The sequence below is a fragment of the Cololabis saira genome, chromosome 18 (assembly GCF_033807715.1).
Source record: "Cololabis saira isolate AMF1-May2022 chromosome 18, fColSai1.1, whole genome shotgun sequence".
NCBI classification, from domain to species: Eukaryota; Metazoa; Chordata; class Actinopteri; order Beloniformes; family Belonidae; genus Cololabis; species Cololabis saira.
In genome coordinates, this window is record NC_084604.1 from 28,368,951 (window position 1) to 28,395,255 (window position 26,305).

Below are 26,305 nucleotides of genomic sequence, written 5' to 3' on the forward strand. Positions count from 1 at the left end.
AAAGTCTGTATAAAACTTGTAAACATATTTTTGCCTCAAAGGCCATGACTGTAGGCTGAAGTTGTAATAAAAACAGAAAAAAATAACTTATGAACTCAACAGCTCAATGCCATTTTCCATTGGCATTTTATGACTATTTTTTGACTCTCACAGTAATACGGGACAAAGTGTGTCCCTTTTCAGCTCAATACGGGACGCATACTTTAGTTTATAACTACAGGACGATTCCGTTTTTCAAGGGACGGTTGGCGACCCTACCTGCTGTACTCTACTGCCCTTACTTTTAACAACTTGTGCTTTTTATTATTTTACCTCTTTTCTTATCATTTTATTTCATTTATTTGTTATTTAAGCGTACTCTTAAATCAGCAACTTGTGCTTTTTATTATTTTACCTTCTTTTATCATAATTTTATTTCATTTTATTTGTTATTTACTGTCTAATTATGTCTTGCTGCTTTTAATGTTGATGTAAAGCACTTTGAATTACCTTGTGTTGAATTGTGCTATATAAATAAACTTGCCTTGCCTTGCCTAAATGAAAACACAAAGGGGAACTAAAGCACATTTATTTATTTTAAATATGTTCGGCTTATATACAAATGTATTGTCTACAAGTGAAACATTTTCTTTTAATTTGTCATTTTCACTTGGGTCTCTGGCTCCCATTTGTAGATATATTTACATGAAATCTTCGCTTTTCTGGCAGAAATGTCTTCTCTCTTGTTACATCCATCTGATTTTTTTTCTTCTTTATTGAACACAATAAAACAACATAGAACAGTAATTAAACATCTTCTCGTAAGGATGATAGTATACTTAGTAGACATAATATGAGATGCTGTCAAATATAGAGCTATATAGAAAAACAATTAACTATATATTGAAATAAAAGACAAACAGGGGTTTTTATAAAGTGCAAACTATAAAACTATCACAGTATTTAAAATCAGGCACACAAGTGCCAAAAAGAGGAGCAAGGACTGAGGCATGGATCAAAAAAGCAGAAAACAAGATATATCGTCACAAATCTTTTTAGCCATTTTGTTGGAGTCTATTTTTCTTAGTGATAAGAAGAATAATTTAAAATCATTTAAAAACCAATCAAAGGAGGGTTTGTTATTCCTCCACTTACTAAAATGAATATGATATTTACCCATGAGAATAACTATATTTATTATGTCAGATACATTCGACTTCAAGTTATCTATATAGAAAAAAATATGAGAGATATCAAAGACTAGTATGTCCTCTATTCTAAGTAGTAACCAGTTTCTTAATTCTAACAATTCTAATTTGTTGTTCCGAGTTTGTTCCCGTTGTCGCCTCTAACTTCGCGAGAACTGCCACCCAGGCTACAGCAAGGTTAGTGACAATTCAGTTTGTAGAGGCACAATAATCTTTTTAAAATTTATTATATTAAAAATACGGGAAATTTTCCACCGCTGTCCCACAAGCCCCACCGAGGTCCAGTATCTTACATTTTAAGACAGATTTATGAGAAATCTCAAATAACTACCTGTCAACCACTTACAAACTACAATTATGTGCTCAGAATCTGATAGGCCGACCTTAGTTGACACTGTAATGCTGTGGACATTCTTATTCCCATAATAGAGCCTATAAAACATATAAAAAAGCATGTACATTTATAAGGCACACAACACATTCTGCATCACTGTAAGAGTGCAACAGTAATTGTAACATATACGTTGTAAAGCAAGGACATAAATAAATGGCGGGTCAAAAGTAAAAAAAAAAAACAACTAAATATAAAATAAATACAATTATAATAATAAAATATAAGAAAAACGGTGAGAAGCAGGGGCATTAGTCATTTTCAAATATCTTAAGATGTATATAGGCATTAAGGAGTTGTTTACCATGTTTGTTTTTAATGTAATGTATGTATAAATAAAGAACTTGGCAAGGATCAACAGGTTATTGATAACAAAGTCACCTATTTTATCTTCGAGGGTGGTCCCAAATATAATATCCTCTCTTGTCAGGGGGTTAGTTAGAAGAATTTTCGTTAAGATCCAGTCTTGTAAGTCCTCCCAGAAGGTTCCAGAGTACATGCAGTAAAAGAATAGATGGTCTGTAAAGGGGCTAAACTTGACAGGTATGGGTTGCCAACTCTCTGAAAAATAAATAAGGGACACCTCATCGGCAGGGCCGGCCAACCCGATTGCCTTCACCTTTCCTGGTGTGGTGAATTTTTTTAGCCCCTTTTTTTGTGAGTGAAAGGATTTTTTAACTATTTGACTCGAACCTGAATTGAATTAGATGCATATTTTTGAATGCCATGAACACATGGAAAACAAATTATTATCCAGCAATTCACTTTAATACAAAATAAGAAAATTAACTGAATAAAATAAGTATCTTTCTTAAACAGAAACCTGTCCTGCTTAACTTAAAATTGTATAAATTAATATAAAACAATAGAAAGAAAGCAGAACATCCATTCTGTAATAGTGCATATTTTTAGTGCAATAACAAAAGTGCAAACAGAAAGTTTGTATAAAACTTGTAAACATATTTGTGCCTCAAAGGCCATGACTGTAGGCTGAAGTTGTAGTAAAACAGAAAAAAAAACTTATGAACTCAACAGCTCAATGCCATTTTCCATTGGCATTTTATGACTATTTTTTGACTCTCACAGTAATACGGGACAAAGTGTGTCCCTTTTCAGCTCAATACGGGACGCGTACTTTAGTTTATAACTACAGGACGATTCCGTTTTTCAAGGGACGGTTGGCGACCCTACCTGCTGTACTCTACTGCCTTTACTTTTTAACAACTTGTGCTTTTTATTATTTGACCTCTTTTCTTATCATTTTATTTGTTATTTACTGTTTAATTGTGTCTTGCCGTTTTTTAATGTTGATGCAAAGCACTTTGAATTACCTTGTGTTGAATTGTGCTCTACAAATAAACTTGCCTTGCCTATGAATATAGAAGAATTTGAAACGAGTATTATGACTACATCCGCTGCTAATCCTGGACGCGAGAACACACATGGAAGCGCACATCGAACACTGGGAATCTGCAAGAAAGAAAAAAGCAGAGAGAGAAAAAAAAAACAGAGAAAATAAACAAAACAAAACAGACACGAAACAGGCAGAGACACGAGCAGCAACCGTCCCAGGTCCGCGACTAATTAACCCCCAAAACTACAGAGCGAGCATGCAGGTGAACAGGTCGATGTATATGTCTGTGTGGCTATGTGTGTGTGTGTGTGTGTGTGTGTGTGTGTGTGTGTGTGTGTGTGTGTGTGTGTGTGTGTAATAGTCCAATCAATGCTTCACCTGAACTGTAGCTATAGTGGAGGAGGGCTTAACCCTGCCACCCGAGGAACCAGGGGCCGACAAGGAAGAACCCGGCTTTGATTTTATTGATAGCAATGCAATGATCAGTTATGCTCTGATCCAATTCTTTATCGATTCTCTTATCAATTGCAGACCGAGATTCAGTGAGGAAACAATAATGCCTACGTGGATTTTTAGTCTGAATACAATTGCGTTGATCTTTAAAATTCCAAAATGAACACTACCAGCAGGTCAGTAATGGTTGCAGTAGTATCTCCACATCTACAGTGGAGCTACACACAACAGTCACTGCAGCGCTGCATGTCATGACAAATGTCTCATATCGTTTCTGACGTCCCCTTGATTTGCTGTGTTTCAGCACCAATCAGCATCGACAGATTCTCCAGTAAACTTTGAAAATGCTCTGAGGTGGAACCGGTTTCCAATTCCTAAATCTAATAAGATTAAGTCCTCTCAGCTCGCAAGTGCTTGCAAAGTTTTGTTAAAAGGATAGATTATATTCACTGTGGTGCATTGAAAGTAAACATACTACTCCTGGCAATGGGAAAACATTCAATCATTTTGTTTTGGTGGGGTTTCTTGGGTATGAAATAGAAAAAAGTAAGGTAAGGTACTTTTTGTTTAGAAACAAAAGAGAATGTTTTGTGTATTCACATTTTTTGGTATCACAGTCAGTTATGCTTATTAGTCCAAGCCCAATTTTGAGTAAATCTTACAGTTAAACTGCCTGACTTAAACTGATCAAGTACTTTTTGCCTCCATTTGTGAGTAAATTAATCAACAGCTGATTAGATAAATACAGAACAAAAGCCGAGAGTGAGCTCACTGTGGTAAAAATTGATCAGTTACAAATAACAGCAAATTATCATTGAGTCTCAACACATTAGTTCAACTCTTCAACTTCTTCAACTTTACTCTTCGGGCACAGTACACAGCATCATTACTTTACTATGCTAAAATTTAGCATTTTATGCTTGAACTGCATTCAAAAAATCTTTTGGCACTCACAGGAGCAAAAACATTTTGAACATGAGAAACTTACCCTGGAAAAAAATCAGTGCAAAAATGTTTTATTTACACAGTATAAACACAGTCTAAAAAAACAACATAAAAAAACTCAAGGTAAAATAACAAAGTCTTCACGTATACTGACAAGGAAAAAATAAGCACAAAAGGATAATTTCAAGATTTTATAGTTCGTCAGAATTTGGGCTGGTGACACAACACACTACGACAGCAATCAGAACACCAGGAGCCTCATTTTTAAAAGAGTGCGTAGGATTCATACTAAAAGTATACGTGCGCTCAAAAGCCGAAAATGGCGTGCGCACAAAAAAATCCTGATTTAGAAAACCATGTGCACGCACACCTGCACGCAATGTTCTCTTTATAAATCACAGTCCAGCTGGAAGGTTGCGCAGGTGAATTTGCCTCATATCCCGCCCTCTACACGCCCACTTTCTACCATGAATGGTCAATGCAAAGTACTTCATGATATATATATATGCATATAAATGAGCCTGCTGATCATGCGCAGCGCCTGCCTGCAGTCTGTTTCCTACACTGCTGTGTGTCAGGATGAATGAGACATGTGTCGAGCCAGGCCACCGTGCCACTAAATTTGTCAGAATCATGTTTGAGGCACAAATTATATTTGTACATTTATGACATTTGTACATTTATTGAATGCGAATTTTTACATTTCACACTGACAAATTCATTTTGCTCGGAGCCCTTATTGCAATGTGAGTGCAGCCAATAGCCCCGATTACATTTGGGAAACCTGCCATTGCTACAAATTGCCTTTTAATGTTGGACTGTTCACCCACAGTGTAAGGAAACCAGATGTATCGACTGGTCATTTTAATAATGCCATCCAAAACGGCTGGCATTATAATGCTCAGTGACGGCTATGATATCCCAGGAGGCGTTCTCTATCTGCGCCCGCAACAAGACCTCCTCCAGAGCGCAGATGGGGTTGCTGCAGCCACTCCCCACTCCCACTTGTCCCTGGGCTGAGATATCTCTGGACTTTGTCACGGGGCTCCCGGTCTCTCAAGGTAACACCACTGACTGTCCTCACCGTGGTGGACAGATTTTCCAAGATGACTCATTTCATCACTTTGCCTAAGCTGCCTTCTGCCAAAGAAACAGCTGAAATTATGATGACTCATGTGTTTCGTATCCATGGATTTCCTAAGGATATTGTTTCAGACTGGGGGCCCCAGTTCATCTCCAGATTCTGGAAGGAGTTCTGCAAACTCATCGGAGCCACCGTCAGCCTCACCTCCGGGTACCACCCGGAATCGAACGGCCAGACGGAACGTCTCAACCAGGAGTTGGAGACATGCCTTCGGTGCCTGGTGTCACAGAACCCGGCTTCCTGGAGCAAGAACCTGGTGTGGGTGGAATATGCCCACAACTCGCTCCCTACCTCAGCCACCGGCATGTCACCATTCCAGTGCGTCTTCGGTTACCAGCCCCCTGTCTTCTCTGAGACAGAAAAGGAGATCACTGTCCCATCAGCCCACGCCATGGTCCGGCGTTGCCACCGCATCTGGGCGGCCGCCCGCAAGGATCTTCTGCGCAGTGTGGACCGCATGAAGAGGGCTGCAGATCGGAGGTGCCGACCGGCTCCGGCGTACCAGCCTGGCCAGAAGGTCTCGCTCTCAACACGGGACTTGCCTCTCCATGTCGTCTCCAGGAAACTGGCTCCGCGGTTCGTGGGTCCGTTTCCGGTGTCCAAGGTCATCGGTCCCTCTGCTGTTCGACTGCGCCTACCCCGGTCCCTGAGAGTCCACCCCACCTTCCATGTCGGCTGTGTGAAACCGGTCAGGGAGAGTTCCATGGTCCCCCCCTTTTCTTTGTGTTTTTTGCAGTTTGAGAAATTTCCTCTGTGGAGTGATTTTTTATTTTTTTTTTTTGATACTTTGCATTAAAAGATTGTTTTATTTTGAACTGGTCTCCGGTCGTGCATTTGGGTCCAGATCTTAGTTCTGTCGTGACACCTAGGTAAGGATTTGTCGTTTAAACAGCATATTAATCAGGTTTGTAATCAAGTTTGTAAAACAGCGTTTTTCCATCTTCGTAATATCGCAATTAAGAACATCCTCTCCCAGTGTGATGCGGAAAAACCAATTCACGCGTTTGTATTATTAGCAGGATGTTCAAGTTATTCGCTGAATATCCTCCAGCTGATCCAAAATGCATCAGCGCGAGTTCTGACAGGAACAAGAGGGACCACATCTCTCCAGTGTGAGCCTCACTCCATTGGCTCCCTGTAAAACCTAGAATACAATTCAAAATGTTATTACTTGCGTATAAAGTCCAAAAAACCCTAGCTCCACGATATTTGCAAGACCTAATAGTTAAGTTCCTAATAGAGCTCTCCGTTTAAAGAGTGCGGGTTTAAGGCTGAATTATGGTTCTGTGTTAAATCAACGCAGAGCCTACGGCGTAGGGTAAGCGGCTACGCGGGAGGCTCTCCGTAGCCTACACCGTAGCCTGACGCGTACCTCCCAAAAAATTTAACTACGCGTCGAGGCAACGCAGACCCAACGCAGACCGAGAGGGCTGTGATTGGTTTGCTTGGTAGCAACGCATTTCCGGTTCCGATTCTCTCTCGGTCGCCGTTGTTCACTGTGACCGGAAAAGCCGGAAGCTAAACAAAGAATCAACTAGAGACGACGATAACAAAACTGTTGTAATTCAGCCACATTGGAGGGTTTTCAAGCATCAATCGCCTTTTCTTTTCCCCGGAAAAGAACACAACCCCCTAACACTCTGGGGGGTATTGCACCGCGGCGAAATGGAGTGATGGAGAAGTCTGAAGGGTTCACGGCAACGGCAACGGCGTAGGCTCTGCGTTGGTTTAACGTAGAACCATAAATCAAGCTTTACTCGTAGTTCCTAGAGTATCCAAATGTAGATCTGGAGGCCTTCTGCTACCAGGCCCCATTACTATGGGCACCATTACCAACTTCAAATTTGGGTTAAGGAGGCTCACACCATTCCCACCTTTAAAACCCAACGTAAAATGTTTCTGTTTCTGTTTAGTACAGCCTATAGTTAGTGTAAACTCTAGTGTGTTAGTGCCATTAGTCATAGCTGCGCTCCATTGTGCTTCTAGTTTGTTGTGCTGGTCTGCACCCTCCTTTTCTCTTCTGTGCATGTTTGCAGGCCAAAGCTTCAGGAGCTGCATGCTGACCTGCAGTCCTCCCCTCTGACCACCTCAGTGTCTGCTGTCTACATCTGTTTACTGTATATACTCATCCCTATAGTGCACCAGTTAGCCATTGTGTCTGTCTCTCCTTTCTCTGTTCTTCATTCTCTATGTCTGTTTTCTCTTTTCCTTTGAAAGCAAAAAAAGAAGAAAAAAAGAGCATCACTGATTACTCTGTAATCTTGCAGACCTTGTGACATGTTTGGAGGATGAATGAGACAAAATAACAACTGAGATGCTTTGGTTCTCTGTATCCTCAATGCCAAAAGGCCCTTTACGTGTTGCAAGAAGGAATGCAATGCAAACTGATAAAGTCTTTACTGGTCAGACCTTTTTGTATTTGTAGAAAACATTTTGGGGCCTAAAATTAAAAAAAATGTATGTATATTGAATAAAAAAACAAAACAATAATTTGTGTTTATCCTGTTTCAAAAAAATAAATTCAAAAATTGCAGCATTATTATTTTTTAATTTGCATAATATTGTCAATGGAGTTGCAAATCTGTGTTGTGATATATTTAAATTATGAAATCCCCAATAACTCTGGAAGTAAGCCTGCTGAAATACACTCTACTGGCAGAGGGATGAAACTACAAGACAAAAGGTTAAATTAACAAATAAACCACATTTTATTACAGTGCACAACAGTCAATAAACCTGGCTATTCATTCAAGCTCTAAAACTGGTGGAGCACTTTGTCCACTTGAATCAAAATCAAATTAATTTACACATTTCACAATTTGATATGATGTCATTATTGATTTTTCGTTCAATAGCCTACCCCCCCCCCCCCTCAACTCAGACTGACTTAGTACAAAAATATTTTCTTTTGTTGCATTATGTAACTTTTACTGAATGGCACTGTTTCACAAAAATATTTCAGGTGTGCTTAACCAAATATGCTAATCAAAGGGAACTGTTTCAATGGGATTTACATACATTTATGAATTAATAAGATGTAATGCCAGAGTTCTATGAAATATTCCTGAGTTATACACAGCTTTGCAAAATAAGTTTCTATTCTTATATATTTCTATACAGTTGTAATAGTTTTGATAGCGTTATTGTACAATGGTGATGTGTGTATTTCCATAACCTACAAAATTAATTAAAAAAAAAAAATTCAAATTCTGAAATTTTACAGTATATGAGAGGAATGGTGCATAATTTGGTCTATCTTTGTGCTAATCACCTGTCTGGAAAAGAAAACAGTCAGGAGGGGTCCTCAACTTGGTGTGGGAGGGTAGTGGTCATTTGACCTTCATTGTAAGCAGGCTTGTCTTTTCCTTTCATGAAAAACGTAAGCAGCTCCCCTTTCCCTTTAACAAATATGGGTCCTCTTCGGATAAAGCGGAAGCCATAATTCTTCAAGATGTCATAGCAGTCTTCCACAACCTTTGGGTAAAAGAGGTCAAAACAGGCAGAAAATAAGAAAACTTCAAAATAAAATCCTCATAGGTGCTGTATTTGTGTGGTCATGTGCACATTTAACCTGGATGTTTCCCATCACTCCAGTTGACTCCATTCTGCTGGCCACATTGACTGTGTTGCCCCAGATGTCGTAGTGAGGTTTCCGAGCTCCAATGACACCAGCAAGAACTGCTCCTTTGTTCATACCTAAAGAGATCAATAAGGAGATGTCATCACACGTGCAAACAAATACAGACTGAGGGTTGCACACTTGCGGACGCTCACTGACCGATGCGCAGCATGAAGTTGTTGAAGGACTGATTGTTGAGATTATCGAGGGTGACTTTCATAGCCAGGGCAAAGTCTGCCAAGTGAGCGAGGTGCTGCCAATGCTCCATCAAAGACGGGTCCTCAGGCTGTGGAAAAAAAAATCCTTTTTTTTTTGTGTTTCCATCAATTTGCAGCAGAATTGGTGATTTAATTCAACGGAACAGCAGACTATTACAGGATCACACCTTGTGGCTGCTGTAGCCATTAGTGTTACTCTCTGGGGTAAGCCCTGATGCAGCCATGTACGTGCTTCCTATGGTCTTGATCTTCGTGATACATCGGAACTCGTCTCTGTCTAGCAACTGGCAGAGGAAGTGGACACTGATTACTCTTAAATGTCACATGGGAATTGTGTTGTTAGTTCTCAGCATTGAAGGCACCAAAGGCACAGTGCAAAAACCCACGCTGTCAAAGTCTGAGATGATCTCGTTGAGAATCCTGAGACACTCTATGCCTCCATTGTTGATGCCGTCTTCAGTGTAGAAATCAGAAAAGTTGGGGATGGAAGCAAACATCACACCTATTTGATCATAAGACTGGCTGTACAGCTCCTGCAAGTGACAGATTACACGGTTATAGATAATGGTGCTTGGAAGTAGCAGTTTATCGTCTTTGAGTTCAGAAAAGAGTTGGTTCCAGCAAATACAATAGGTCAAATGTGTAATTTTGCATCTAACTACAAGATGGCACTGTTGTGCAATGAATGGCACTGTGATTAAACACAGGTGTGACATTAAGGTCTTCAGATACAATCCATCCATCCATCCATCCATCCATCCATCCATCCATCCATCCATCCATCCATCCATCCATCCATCCATCCATCCATCCATCCATCCATCCATCCATCCATTCATCCATCCATCCATCCATCCATCCATCCATCCATCCATCCATCCATCCATCCATCTTTCTCCAGCTCGGAATGCTCTGACCAAGAGTCATTTATCCTTAGGCACACATGTGAAAAGCTTGGCTTCTGCCTGGTAAAGACTGGATTTCAAACAGAACAAAAGACATTCACAAATTTTATTCTGTGAACTCCCACAGATCCCCAAAATCTGTGGATGCGGATTTAGGGCTCATAGACCCCATCATCACGTCATAAATGCTCTTTTTATGGGGATGCAAATGGAACAATGGTAAGAAAAATGCAGTAAAAATGTCACCTCAGATCAACTTTACACTTTAATTATTATTCACTATTTGAGTCACTAGAAACAGTTAGAAGAATCACAGGTTCTACACTTTTTTTGATTTAAAACCATAAATATTTTTGTTGCTTTTCCTTATTTATTCCTCTTGTATTTTTATTGTACTAATATTGCACTTTTTATTTCTTGTTGCATCTTTCTCTGTATAATTTAATACTGTATAAATTACATTAAAGAAGGCTGCTTAACAGTCTTTATTCATTTTTATTTTTTTAAAGGAGCCCTATCTGTTATTCACAATAAAAGTTAACTACTGAAATGATCATAAAAGTTAATTATATTGCATGTTTATACTTTACATCCCACGACTCACTGCCTCCGAACAGTTGCATAAATCAGATTTACCTCGTCTCTCTTTTTGGTTCCCAGGAAGTGTTTGGCTACATGTTCTGGCAGCATGTTGGTGACCAGCGCTTCATTCCAGCGCCTCATCTCAAAAACCCTCTCCTTCTGGTCATGCACGGCAATTTTCCACAGAAAAAGCTTCCTGGACTGCTGCTCCAGCTACACCAGCACATTGATAGAATTATGTTAGAAAGTAGCTGTAAAACATTTTAATAAAAACATGAAGCACTGGGCTGCTTAGAAGGTGGCTTTCATGACCCACTGGGACAAATGAATGTTCTATTGTGTAACTACACTGCAACTCACGTGGCGAGCAAAGCAGTAAAAGGCAATCATCATAACAATAATCATCATAGTCATGAGGTACTTGGATGGCACCATGGATATTCTGAGGGCACAAAAAAGTTGAACAACTTTAAAAATGACACACAGACCTACTAGTATATATCATCTGCATCAAAATGCAGATTGTAAATTAATACATTTTTTCACTTTTATGCTCTTTTCTCACCTATAAGAGGCATATTGGATGTAGTCGTAAAGATCATATATGTCCCGCCAGCTGTAGATGTTAACAGCTCCAGTTGCCGTGACGACCAGCACCATGAGGCCCAGTTTTATCAGATGGCTGATCTGCACTAACATAGTCGTTGCGATGAGTGACATCACAGCCATAAAGCTGTAATATTTTGGATTCTCCGCACAGCCTCGGTCATCGAGGGACTCCAGCATGGGGCCGAAGGTACTGTTGAAGATCCGAAGTGATGGTGGCACGCAACTTAACTGCAACATCAAACATGACAGAAGTGGAAATCATTTAGGAAATTCGTTGGGCCTGGATACATTCATACACATGAAGCTTAGAGGAAATGAAATAATCAGAGGACTTTGTCATCACAGGTCAAAAGGGGGGGGGGGGGGCGGGTAATAAAATAATAACTGACTGATGGGGAGTTATAAACTCTGACATCAGAATAAACTCAAGAAACCTTTTGAATGAGAGCTGAAATGTCTTTGAAACCCTAGAAAATATTAACTTTGATAATGAACATTTTAAAGGACCTCATCAGAGGTTTTTATTGTACAGAATGTGTTCATGTATTTTTATTGGGTTTTTAAACGAGAAGGGGAGACAATCAAAACTCTCACTGGTAAAGTCCATGGGATTTAGTGATGCACCACGCTATTCTAGCTGCTAGATACCAACTCTCTTCCCTCTTATAAATTCTGGCCACTTTTCCAGTTTCTTGTTTGTGTTCTCCACGTCATCCTGTCTGAACTGCTTAGTGTTACCTGCTTGAAACTTAGCTAGTTTGCATGACTTCCTGTTTTATTTTGAAAGTGTAATTCCTTGTGTGCTTTCTGGTTCAACTTGTTTTATAAATCCTGCCTCCTCTGTCAGTGTCTTAGTTTATAGTCTTTTGTCACTCCTCTTTCTTGCTTTTCTGCTCTCTTTCTGATATTTTGATTATTCTGTCTCATGCTGCTAGGGTTTGTTATTGGCTTCATGATATCAAATTGTCCTTTTTTGAAATAAAGAAATTAATTATTGCTAATTCTCCATCCACGGTTAGGGCAGGGTTCAGAAAAAGAGTTAATTTTCCCCTGATTTATTTGATCTGGCAAATATTCCCAACGTGTCCTTCAATGACTGTGAGGTGAAAATTCCCGTCTCCTTGGAATAAACAGGTAAGGGTTCCTCAGCGGCTATAAAATTTGCTAAAAAAAAAACAAACACTAGACCTGAACAGATCCTGAACAGTCTCTGAAAATTCAAGGTAGCACCTATATAAAACCCGGAGCCTCAAAATGATAATATAAATACTTAAAAAGCTTCATCCTGTGGGAATTTTGTAGTTCCGAATAGCAGCTACAACAATAGTCATTTTTCTGTGCAATCTGTGTATAAAACGTTTTTCATGATTTAAAAAAAAAAAAATTTAGTTTGAAGTTTGCCCGTCACCTCTACATGACAGCCGGCGTAGTGAAACAAATGTTCATTTTATTATCCTCTATCTGCTCCAGACTTCAAAGGCAGCAGTGCCGGTAACAGGTTGCTCCTGTGAGGTTGAGACAAATGAGGCGGCAGGCAGCCACACAGACGACTAATAGACCCCACTGGGAGCATGGAGTCAGATACATAAAAGGAAGCGAGAGTTTGATGAGCAGAGTGGAAACACATTAATGGAAAGAGGAACACACACTGTGGTTGGATGGAATGATGACATGAATAAATCCCAACTGAATTTCAAGAGTGCTTAAACTTCTTCTGTTGATGACAGGATTAAAAAGCTCTTCCCATTTGCCTATTGCTGCCTTGCACGCAGCGAGTCCATGTAGAGTTTTGTTGGAGTTTCCTGCCGTCGTACCATGTCAGCGATCACAGCCATGGTGAGAACAAATATGGCTGCCATGGCCCAGGTGTTTCTTGCCCACCGGGTGCGATCGATCCACATGGAGAAAGAAACCAGTCGTTTGGAGAACATCTGCAGCAGGCAAACAACCAGTTAACAACCGATAATCTTCAATTTGTTCTCCACACTACTATGAAACTTCAAGTCACTTACAAACCTTTTTGAAAATGGCAAATTACATTTTCTCTGTTCGTAACTTGCAAATTTGAACTGCATTAATCAGCGTTTACTGTTTGAATTTCTCACCCTTGGGAAGATCGCAGCCATGGAGCAAACTGTGAGGATCAGTAACAACACTTGTCCCACTGCGAGAGTTACATAATTGACCACCAACCTGGAACAGCAATACAATTTGTGACCAACAATCAAACCATGAAAAAGGGGCATAATCGATATCAATAATTTGCCGTTGAATTTACTTCATGTGCCATCCATCAAAAATGTTCAACAAAACAAAAAACAGAAGCTGTTCACTTATCAATCTATATGAAATGTTGCAAGTTCTGCATCACAATTAATTTCTTTGCTGTCTCCACGGGTAAAATCACTGCCATCTTCTGTGTGCCTTTCCTAAAGCGGTAACTCGGGACAGTACCAACACGACTGGCAACAAGTTCAAGTACGCCCACAAACTGAGCGGATTCTTCATCATGTTGTACTGAAGGCTGCTTTGTTGCTCGCTACCGCCACCACATGGCAGAAACTGGTATTACGAGACTGGACAGACCGAAGCTTGTTATTTCGCACCATAACTTGATCGATATCGCAGCAGCCAAATACACAGCCATTATCTTTGTGACCTGACTGCACTTATTTCTGCTCACTGTCTTGCTGTTTCTAGATTATTTTAGGATATTTTAACCTACAACCTTACACATTGCTCCTTTAAAATGCTCTTTGAATCCTGTAAGAGGTAAATGATAAATATCATAACTCACCGCGGGTCTATGAACACCTCCATCGCTGTGATGAAGAAGAGCACTATGACGCAGCAACAGAAGGCTGCTCCGCTTCGCTTCTCTCTCTCTGAGGAGTAGAGCTCCTCCAACTTACCGTCCACAAAACGCAGTGAAATGGGGTTAACTTGATGATCTTTCATTCTGTTAAAGACAACAAGAAAGAATTTTGATCCTAACATACACGGAGGACATGTAAGCCAGGTAGAACATCACCTGCACCGAACCTTCCGATAAATCTGATTATTGTTTACTCTGAATTTAACCTTATTTGGGTCAAATTTATCAGGAAAATACATTTTATATGACGGTGTCATGTTTTAACCAAGTTCATATTGGAGTATTGCTTTGCTTGTAAAGACTTTAAGAATGTTATCCGAACATTTATTCTTCCTCCTACTTCTCATATCTTACATTTGTTTAGACTCTCTGTCCAGCAACTCCTGCTGCAGTCGTCTGTTGATCGCTTGTTCTTCAGCCAGCTTGTTCCTCTGATGTCAACAAAAAGAGAGATGACACATGGATTAGATCAGTGACTACGTTTACATGCAGTCAAAATACGGGTTATTGCTAATATTCCGGTTACTGAAACATTTGAATATTCCATTTACAAGCGTGAGCTAACAGGGTTATCCCTGTTTACATGGTAATTAATCATTTGGGATATCTCCATCAAACCAGCGACGCACGGAGAACGTGATGACGCAATTAGCGTCATTTCCACTTCTTCTTCCTGTATCCAAATTCAAAACAAATGCTGCTTCGCGCAACTTTTCGCTCACCTTCTCGTAAATCTCCCTATCCCCGTACTTTCTACCGTCTACAAATGCAGAAATGTTCATATCCTTCATTACATTTATGAAGTGATTAGTCTCCTCCTCACTCCAAAAGTGTGGCGTGGTCTTGCGTTTCGCCGTGTTTATAAGAACTTCCTGGACTCAAAAGACCAGGATTCCTTGCGAACAGAGCATGCGCAGAAAACAAATTCATGTTCCGTTTGATCGGGATATCCCGTTAGGCGTTTACATGACCAAGTATTCGGGTTTTAAAAAGAGTAACCCAGGGGTCATATTCGTTTTTTTTTTTTAAAAACCCCGAATATGAGCAAATTTGGGTTATTCAAAGGGGTTATTGGTGTTATATGGCCGTGCAAATTTGGGTTATTGCCAATATTCGGGTTTTAAAAGGGTTATTGAGTGCATGTAAACACAGAGATGACTAACTGGCCTGGTAAAGATTTCTATTAAGAATGCTTATGCATTTTGTTTTGAAAGGATTGTGTGGAAATGTGTTGCACTTTCAACATTTATTATATCTTACCTCCTGTTTAGGGTTAGTCAGCATGGGCTGCTGTGGGACTGGGCTGGCGTTGGTTGCCGTGGTGTTGATCAGCCTGTTTGAATCTCTGCTGGCCACTGTGCTTAGCTTCTGAGGGAGTAAAAGGTGTATTTCTCGATAAAAACTGAAACATTTTCACTTTTAATGATTCTATGTGGTAAAGTGTAAAATAATACAAAGTAGTTTTTTTTTTAACTTTGTTACAAACCACTTACATTTCCATTGACTCCATTTGCTGTCTTTTTAGGCTCTAGAACCAAGTACGTGTCGATGGATTTCTCGAGCAGGTACTCGCACCTCTCGCCGCCATTCCCCGGCTCCACCTCAAACTCTCCGTGCAGGCTGTCCTTGGTGCTCTGGGAAATATGCACTCTCCTGTACAAAAATACGACAAATTAATTTGACTGACGTCTATGACAGAAAGTTTGGGCACCGCAACGTTGTCCTACCCCGGAATTCCTCCGGATTCCATCTTATTGGCGACGGTGACGTCTGTGGACCAAACATCAAACTGCCAGCGCTTCTGTCCGAGAACCCCTCCGAGTACGGTGCCGGTGTGAACTCCCACACGCATGTCCACATCAGTTTTTGTCTTTTCCCTCACGTACCTGAACAAAGGGCAAAAGCAGGAGATTTTTTCCCCCCATGCACACTGTAGGGCTGGGCGATTTTGGACAAAAATAAAATCCCGATTTTTTTCTCTGAAAACCCGATTTTTGATTTCGATTTCGATTTTTTTGGTAAAACTACAAAAGACAATGGAATAAATTGTTTCAAATATTTTATCTTTATTTTTAAAGAAAAATAGCAAACAAATTTCCCTATTGGGAAAGAAGTGCAATTGAAAGATACTGTAAATCCTCCTTGAGTTTAGTAAAGTGACAACATTTACAATTTTCTTGACCAAACAAAGATGACTAGACGAGCTCTGTCTGTAATGCAGCCAGCTGCAAAAAAGGAAAATCGATTTTCCTTTTTTTAACATAGTCTTGATTAATAAATCCGATTTAGATTTAAAATCGATTAATCGCACAGGCCTAGCACACTGTAAAAACAGCTCTTCTAGAAATATACCCAATGCTCCATAAATCTTGTTAAAATTATTTGAAGCAAATATGTCTTTGCCAGTGGGTTTAATAAAAATGTTATTGATTAGAATTCTTAAAATAAGCAAACTAGTCTAAAATAGTCTTTTTTAAAACCTTATTAGAAATGACTTTTTGCAGTGCATTTTTATTTCCCTGTCATATATCATCTCACACACCCTTATTAACAACAATTACAATGATTGTTAGTTCCTTTTTTAATTTTTTTTGTCTTATTCTGGATGATTCCTGTCCCTGTAAGCTCTTCTTTTTCAAAAAGATTTCCTGCATATATTTATCTAAATTCCTCACTTACTTGTACTTATATCAGATTAATTTAAATGTGCCCACTACATCATTTCAACACACACTCTGTTGTTTTAGTACACTTCCTTCAGTGTGTCAGCTATCTTTGAGAGCTAGATTTTTTGTTTTATTTCCTTGGAGTATGAAAAGACTACTTACGAGATGGCTTCTACCATTGCTATTCCCATCATTATTGAGCACACAGCATGGTCGTCTCTGAAGTCAGGGAGACCACAGATGCAATAGTAACAGTCTCCAAGAATCTTAATCCTCAATTGGTGGTAATCCTGTAAAACAAGGTTCAGAGTTCATTGACAATCGTGCTTTCACAGAAAGTGGGACCCTGTGGTAAATCTGAATGTAAATAAAATCTCTCAGCACATATTTGTGAATGTTTTGAGTTTATTTAGAGCAGGGATATTCAATTGGCGGCCCGCGGGCCACATGCGGACCGCCAGGAGCTTTTATGTGGCCCCTGGTCATATTTCAAAAAAGGGGGTGTTTGTTGAAAAAAAAACAAAACAAAAAAAACACTTTTTTTTTAATAATATTTTTATAACTGGCTACTATGGACTAAAATGGTTGTGCTCAATGCTTAATATAATATTCAAATAAGGAAATCTTGGTGGAAAGTGGTGCTTTGTCATTATGGCGTGTTTTATTAAAAGTAGGTCAATATCAATTTCATTAAGTTTGCACAATGCATGGTTTCAAAATGAACTTGCATTCAAAATAATATTTCTTTATCTGAATATTATATTTAACATTCACAATTACTAAATCTGGAGACAATTAATACATAATTAATATGTAAACTAGATATATTCAAATGTATAATACAAATGTATTATATTTACATAAGTCTTCGTCTTTGAGTGCAAAATACATTTTGAAAACCCCCACATTTTCAAATTGTGCGGCCCTCTCCATACAGTCCTTTTGCAGATGTGGCCCCCGGCCGAATCTAGTTGAATACCCCTGATTTAGAGTAAAACAAGCCACATCAACAAATCAAATGCTCAAACTGGGGATATTTGAATGTTTTATGAAAATTGTTTGCTCTTCTTGAAGCTAACGTGCAAAATGTTGAGTTTTGATATTGATTTGTAGCCTTTTATCTTAATCATGTCGCATATGATAGTAACTTTTGGACAGTTCTGTCTCTAGGATTTGTTTCTTCAGGATAGATGGATGGATTGATGGATATGATAGATCAGGATGTACAGTATCTGTATCGTTGTTATGCTTAAAGGCAGGGTAAGGAATTTCATGAGATTTCCAACACAGAACAGTTTTTGTCACATTCAGTCTGTGAATAGCGTCAGTCAGGACTGCAAATCAAGTGAAACAGACTTTAGGCAGCCTGGCCCCCCAAAAACCAACAAACTGCTCCAGCCCATCACCTACAGGTGGAGAGTTCATGTTCCTGCTGGTGGACAAGAAGTGGGGGGCTTTCATGATGGGTTGTCTTTTCTTAGGGAGCACTAGAGGGAGAGGAGGGAGGAATGAGCTCGCATTTTTTCACTGATGTCTTTCCTGATGTATTTCACTGATGTCTTTTATTCAGATATCAACAAATGTGACTCCATTCAGAAATCACTTACTGTCCCTTTACATTTTTGGATTATGTGCTCATATAGTCAACCCAGAGGGTCCTGAAAGACTTGCGATGTAAACTAACTTAAAAGATTTGAATGTAAGAATATAAAATATTTGGTGAGTCACACATTAATAATAATATTTAACATATGGGGCTTTTCCACTAGTACCTACTCAGCCACTCGCCTCTACTCTGTTTTAAGGGTTTTCCACTAGGTGATAGTACCAGTTAGTACTACTTGGCCGGGGTTCCAACCGAGCTGAGTGGCTAAAAAAATGCAATGTCACCAGGCTGCACTCCACTGATTGACCAGAGAGTAGCGTCTCACAACTCCTTCACACCCGCCATATTTAAAATCCAGCAACAACGACCGCGATATTTACTTTACAACTAAACTTCCGTGCAGCAAATAATGGTAAGCAAACCTACTCCATGGTGCAGAGGAGGTCCATGCATTTCTGTGCCTCGTGGCTGCAGACCACATTCAGAGGATTTTAGAGAATGAGAACGAAGCCCAACCCACATTGAGGTGGCACTGAACTGTAATGGAAAACGACGTTGACCGAGTCGAGTTGAAAACTGTATCATGGAAAAGGGGCAATAGTCTGAAACAAGAAGGTAATCGCAAGGTGTGCTTGTGATTTCAGGTGCAAAATGAATCGCACCTGTCTGGTTAGTGCTGTTCATTTGTGCTGGTCAGACATCTGTCAGTCAGCCTCCTCAGTAGACACGCAGCCAGAAACTCAACAAAGAAAAATGTCCACAGTTTTGTATTTTGAAATCAAGTCTTATATGGCCCTAATTCAGAAAATCTACACAAATATCCCTACGGTTTTAAGAGGACTAGGACTGTTTTGAACACTTTTTTTATTTTTCAGATTCTTTTATTTTTGGGGGGATAAAACAACTTCTTGAAATTGGCATTTGATTTGTTGATCGTGTGAATGTTTTACAAATAATTGCATTCTATCTGTATTTACACCCGTGACCCCGTACAGGATAAAGCAGGTATCGAAAATGGATGGATATATTTACAGGGTTTTTTCCCTATAATTTACAGGTTCGTAAGCTCCGTTTCCCGGTTTCTAGATTTTATCTAGAAATCAGGATTTCTTATTGATTTTCTTATTTCTCATTAATAGTAATATTACACATAAAAACATAATGCTCATAGCTTTACAGAGGGAAGTTGCTGCTACTCACATCTGCCAGTTTATCGAAGCGGGCGAACAGTTCATTAAGCAGCTTTACGAGCTCTTGGGCACTACAGGCTGAAGATAACTGGGTGAAGCCCACAATGTCAGCAAATAGGATACTGCAACAAAAATACATTGAATATAAGACTTAACAAGCTATCAAAACTTCAAAACAAGGAAAAATATGATTGGTTTTGTGACCCTCACCTGACATTTTCATGGCGGTACATGTACATGGTGTTAAACTGCTTCTGCTGCTGGACTTCCGCCTGATTGGCCTGGTTCTTCATGCCCTGCAGCATCTCATCAGCAATATGTTTGGGAAGGATGGAAAGTAACAATTCCTCCTACACAGATAGACACAGGAAGGTGTGTCATGTTAAATTATTACAAACTGGAAAATATATTTAATTAACCCACACGGATACACATCTAGCAATTGTACATGTGTATGTGGGGGATATCAAATTAGACCCATTAGTGTCCCTCAAGAGATCCTGTCAACTGGTGGGGCTTTGTTCAAACTTGACGGTTCTTTCACTCTATTATCAACTCCCTAGTTGATAACTGTGTAATTTATTTATATTTGTCTTTCTTCTCTCTATGCCCTGTCCATGTATCCTTAACCGTTCATTATTTCCTCCATCCTTCTATAAAAAGAAATGCTTAAAAGAATCTGCTTTCTTTTGCAAACCATGACAAAATCAATCTCCATTGAAGGTAGCTTGTAATTACTAATTAAGGTTAGCTCTGAAACTGTAAAGGGACCCTGTATTTTTCTAAATCAATCCCAAATTTCAATCCCTGCAGCAATCAAAAATTGCAACTAAATAGGCAGCAATCACAAATCAGTAAGTTAAAGGGTACACATATTATGATTTCTGTCTAAATATGTATCATATTATGACCAAAAGACCTTTCCAACCATGTCTTATTAACTCTGATTCCAATAGCCAGTATAAGGGAGTGTAGTTCCGCTGTACTTCACATAATCCCCCCCTTTTTGTGGCCAGTTCTGAGATCTACTCTCTTCTTAAGTGCTGTAAATGTACCTTCATGTGAAGTTGAAAGTAGATTAAAATGGGGGAGCTGGATGATTCTATTCTCATCTGGGTCTGAGATGTCACAGCACCCTGAGAAGGAATTTCCAAAGCCTTGCCTTATGGCTCAGCAGCGTCAGTTTGCATTATTACAAATGCTGCACCAACCAACCTGTTGATCTCCCACTCCACTCACCCTTCACTCGTGAATAAAATCCCCAAGATACCTTAACTCCTCCTCTTGAGGGGAGGATATTCAACCCTTTTCCAGCTGAGAACCATGGCCTCAGATTTGGAGGGCGTGTGTTTTATGTCCCCTTTAACCTAACTACTGGAGAAGCCGATAAAGAAACGAAAAGCAATATAACACAGTAAGTAAAAGTGTTAAACTGTAACCTGTATAATTTGTATACTACAAAGTAAAACCAATTCAATACTCAACCAATCAACCAATAATCAAACAAATGCACCATAAACTGAGAGCAATGATGACTTTATTTTCTTCACTTCCCCAGCAGAGACTGCTCTGATGAAAACAACTGTCTCTCTAATAACCTATTAGCCCAGAGGCGAGGAAAACACTGAGTAATTAGGCAGCACAGGCTGTTCCTCCTCCAGGATCTACCTGTGTGTTTGCATTTAAAACTTATTATGCAAGGTTGAGGTTGTATGTACCGGTATACATACAATGAATTATTGGATGTCTTCAAATGGTTTCAACTGAACAAGCTTACTCTTAATATTAAAAAATGCAACTTCATGATTTTTAGTAACAAAAACAAAACATTTCCCAAAGAAAAACCTAGAATTATAATCAATGGCTCTGAAATTTGCCAGGCTACTCATACTAAATTCTTGGGCGTCATTATCGATGATCAGTTAAATTGGAAACAACATATTGATACTGTATGCATGAAATCTATGAAGATGCTTGGTATTTTGAGAAAAGTTTGTCCTTTTGTTCTTCCTTCCTCTCATTAGGCCACGTTTACACGTAGCCGGGTATTTACAAAAACGGATATTTTCCCCTCTACGTTTTCAAAAAAATCCTCGTTTACACGGACCCGCATGAAAACGCTCTTAACGTCATGCAAGCCAATCAGAATCCTGGAAAAACATCAACAAATGACACGTGTGTAACTTCCAGTTAAGGGCTGATTTATGGTTCCGCGTTACATTAACGCAGAGCCTACGGCGTAGGGTACGCGGCGACGCGCACGTACCTTGCGCGTCGCCGCGTACCCTACGCCGTCGATTTAACGCGGAACCATAATTCAGGCTTCATGCTGCTGGCTGACGCGCTCACAGGCTTGAATGAGCAGGAGGCTGGACGGGGGGGGGAGTTACTTTTAAGTGTGACTTTAGAATATTAAACAGGTAAAATACAAGAAAATATTGACGGTGCCCAAACTAATTGTAAACACAGGTCGCACACATGACGCTGGTGAGTTTCTGGTGCATAATGTGACGTTCTGAAGCTTAAATCTCCGTTTTCCTCCGTTTAGACGCAAACGGGAAAACGGAGTTTTTGAAAATCTCCACTTTGGCCGGAGTTTTCAGAAATGATCGTTTTTGGTGACTTTGACCTCCGTTTCCGTGTAAACGGACGGCCAAAACGCATGAAAACGCCTCCGTTTTTGTAAATACCCGGCTACGTGTAAACGGGGCCTCTCTATTATAGCTTAATCTTCCCTTATCTTAATTACTGCAACATTGTTTGGGCTTCGACACATTCAACATATATTAATAAATTACTGATAATTCAAAAAAGGTTTCTCAGAATGATATCACATGCAAACAGATATGAGCCATCTGCTCCCCTTTTCATGAAATATTCATTATTATCCGTCAATAAAATTAAAATTTTCAAACATGTTTATTTATGTTCAAATTCAAAAATTATATACAAGATCTTCCTTCTTCTTTTCATAATTTCTTTGGTGTTAATTCATTCTTATGCCACAAGGCACAAAGAGGATTTTAATTTACCGTTTTGTAGAACATGTAAACATCAATCTTTCATCACTTTCAGAGGCCCCCACTTGTGGAATTCTCTCAATAAATCTCTTAAATCATCACCATCCTTGCCAATATTCAAAAAACATTTAAAGAACTTTCTTATTGTTTCATCTTTGTAGTGTTTATTATTTAATCTGAGTTACATTTTCTTTTGTGTTTTTTGTTTTTTTACCCCCCCTTGTGTAGCTTTTGTTTTGTTTTTTATTCATATATGGAAATGATTCCATATAAGCCATCAGGCTTCTTCATTTCCTTGTATGTTATTTCAATGTTTTTACATTTACTGTTTCAATTTGTTTTATATTGCTAAATACATAAACTAAACTAAACATACATACAAAGAATATACATTTCAGGGTAAATATCTGCTTTAGAGTCAGATTAAGAACAGGATTGTATGAAGATTAGGGGTGACAGTGAGTAAACATTAAACTAAATTTAGAGTGGATCCCTTGAAAACTAATTCTGTCCTCCTGAGTGACCGATCCACAGTCTCTCTCCCTCTCTTACCTGCTGGGTGCTCTGTTCCTCCAGAGTCAGTTTGACCTGCAGCGATTGACGAGCTTCCAGGAACGCTGTCCTGTACTTTCTGTCTGCCATGTAGAACGACATCACGCCAACCATGGCTGAACACATGTACAGCATCACGTTGGCTAGGAGCTGATGAGAGGAGAAGACACTAGGTGTTTTTCTGTGGGAAAACACTTTTGTGAGTCATGCTCGGACCAGGAAGTTAATTGGATGTCCATGCTGCAGGCTGCATGAAAAGGTTATAGTCTTATCTGGTCTAAATGAATGATGGGTTCAAAATATATAATGCAGGATGAAACATGTGATAAATGCAGTACCATAAAAATTAAACAATGACCACAAGAATGACCAAGATGCCTCTGAGATGCAAAACACACTTAATAATAGACAAAAAATGACAGCAAAAACATAAAAATGCGATATGAAATGAAAGACACATCAGAAAGACCAACAAAATAGCAGAAAAGATTATTTTCATAACACATCTCCTAAATGTAAAAGTTCAAACAATAAAACATCTAAACAGAAACTTAAAAAAAGAAACACAAAGCTAACTTGTTTCTTAACAGAGAGATATCATCACTTTTCCACATGGATAGAGTACAAAAGATTTATTTTCAACCATACCTTTACTGCTTCTTTCACAGCAGCTGCTTTGAGCAGGGACGGGTCAGCCACTTGACTTCTTCTAACCCCCCTTTTCTGCAGGGTCTTTTTCATGGTCGCATTTGAGGTTTTTTTGACAAGCGTTTCTTCCTTTTTTCTTTCGATTCATTTAATGAACTGTATTTTCAGTTTTATTGTTACATTTTGTGAAATACTGTGCTTTGTAAAAAGTATTTTTGATGTTGAAGTTTGGTTTTTGCATCACGTGACCGATGTATATCACAATATGATGCTATTACACAAAATCTGTGACTTACAAGAATGGATCTGCCTTATTTAATGATGATGTGAGCTCATTTTAAATTGTATCACTAAAGCCTGGCTGCTTGATTGTGTGCGATTGTATTTGCTTACTATTTAAGTTGTGCTATTTCCTTTGATTACCAAACTCTGTGTATTGTCATTTCTTAAGTTAAACATGTTTTACCTGAGACCCAGTGACATCCATTTGTGCTCTAAATGTGTACAAGAATGCATTTTGAATAAGTATAAATTTGTGTTGTGAGTTTGAAAAGGCAGAACTATTTTGAAAGACAAAAGAAACATAAAGATTGACTTGGGACACAAGTAGTGGTGGGGGAAAAAATCGATATTGCAATATATTGTTGCGCTCTCTGTCGCAATAAATAATCAATAAACTGACGGCAAATATCAATATTTTATTACAACACACATAATGGATTTACGCGGTTGTCACCGCACTATTGTTCATGCACTTCAATTTGTCCAGCTGTACAGTGTTTTACAAGACTAGGAGGCAGTGAGGTTCTATGCAAAATTAAGTTGCTTACTGACTTTTCAGTATTAGAAACAAAGCAGTGCACTGTCCTGGTTTATATAAAACATGTTATTAATGTTCATGCACTTTAATTTGTCCAGCTGTAGCCTACAGTGTTTACATTTACAAGCCTAGGAGGCAGTGAGACACTATACAAATGCACTTTCTTTGTACATTGTATGAAGTTTTGGCATTTAATAAATGCATAACTACAGACGTTTTTCTTTTTATGGGTATTTTTTCTTTTTCAGTCACATATAACGTGATATATTTTTACTGTCTGCATTACTTTTATACTTTTAAATGTTTTTATATGATCATTTTTATCTTGTACTCTTATTTGTTGATATCTTTATATTTTTATTTTCATATGCCTACGACTCGTGCAGCATTTTTACCTTTTTATATTCATATATTCAATTTTTATATTCCTTTTTATATTATCCTATCTTAGTAGTGGTTCTGTGGAGGAATTTGGAACTGAATTTTGTGAGGGTTATGTTTTATATCACTGCACTTAAATATTTGTGTTTTTTGTTTTATTTGCTGTTGTTGTTTATTTGTACTGTTACTGTAAAGCACCTTGAGCTGCGACTTTCGTCTGAAAGGTGCTATATAAATAAAGTTTATTATTATTATTATTATTATTATTATTATTATTATTATTATTATTATTATATAGCCTATCGTTGATGAAGTTTCTTACAATATATCAAATATCGTAGATATCGTGTATCGTGTATCGTGATATTATCGTTATCGTGGGCCACATATCGGCACAGTATTGAATCGTGAGTTACCCGTATCGTCCCACCCCTAGACACAAGTGACCATTTTCTTTACCTGTCTCACCAGCATGGGCCCCTGGAGATTCTCCTCAAACCTCTGAGCCACAGTCACCCCCAGAACCAGGGTGTGTATCCCACAGGAGAGGGCCGTGAGCAGCACCAGGGCCAGCAGGTTCAGCGGCAAGGTCAGAAACGCGGAGAAGGTGAAGAAAGCCTGCCAGCCCACAGAGTCACTGGCTCCAGAGAAGCGCTCGTAGTTTAGTCCCATATAACACAAAACATGGATGGTGATCATCAGCCACAGCACGTACGGCACCGCTCCCCGCGCCACGGCCGACGCTGGGAGTCTGTGGAACCAACACAGCAGGTACAGCGCCACGTCCGCAGCCAAACCCACGGCCGCGACCACCACCATCGCCAGTTTGTCCTCGGTGTACACGACCGCACACATGATGATGACGAAACTGTTGAAAAGAGCTGCAAACACAGCCAACACCAGCAGGTTCTCCTCTCTCTGCCGCCGAAAGTAGTTCTGGTAAAGCCTCTCCAGCGACTCGGGCGTAAAGGCGAGGCGCAGGGCGCGCGGCAGCCAGCGGCGGCCCCCGGACTGGACCAGGGCCCCGTCAGGGCCCTGACCCCGCTCATGACCCGGGGAACTGGAAACCTGCACGGAATACTCCACGGAGCACCCCGCAGACGGCTCCGTGTCTGTCGTGGGGCGCCGGCTCAGAGACAT

The 26,305-nt window shown here is 39.4% G+C and overlaps 1 protein-coding gene across 1 annotated transcript; it reads right to left on the reverse strand.

Annotated features, from left to right (window-relative positions):
- Positions 1 to 8,360: 8,360 nt before the first annotated feature.
- Positions 8,361 to 26,305, reverse strand: LOC133464410 (adenylate cyclase type 3-like). Its single transcript, XM_061746359.1, has 20 exons — positions 25,625 to 26,305; positions 23,317 to 23,466; positions 19,955 to 20,094; positions 19,755 to 19,866; positions 17,111 to 17,238; positions 16,010 to 16,168; positions 15,776 to 15,935; positions 15,543 to 15,650; positions 14,637 to 14,713; positions 14,205 to 14,366; positions 13,513 to 13,600; positions 13,222 to 13,338; positions 11,364 to 11,635; positions 11,159 to 11,240; positions 10,853 to 11,011; positions 9,698 to 9,844; positions 9,479 to 9,595; positions 9,253 to 9,379; positions 9,046 to 9,170; positions 8,361 to 8,948 (listed from the first exon to the last, which is right to left on the reverse strand). The coding sequence occupies exons 1-20, from the start codon at positions 26,303 to 26,305 to the stop codon at positions 8,766 to 8,768; spliced, it is 3,294 nt and encodes a 1,097-aa protein (XP_061602343.1). The 3' UTR covers positions 8,361 to 8,765.

Excerpts from the sequence above, each read along its gene's own strand:
- LOC133464410 (XM_061746359.1), bottom strand. The coding sequence starts at position 26,305 with ATGTCTCTGAGCCGGCGCCCCACGACAGACACGGAGCCGTCTGCGGGG. Across the intron at positions 11,241-11,363 it reads ATCCAATATGCCTCTTATAG|AATATCCATGGTGCCATCCA; the intron begins GTGAGAAAAGAG and ends TTGTGCCCTCAG. Across the intron at positions 9,380-9,478 it reads ATGGCTACAGCAGCCACAAG|CCTGAGGACCCGTCTTTGAT; the intron begins GTGTGATCCTGT and ends TTTTTTCCACAG.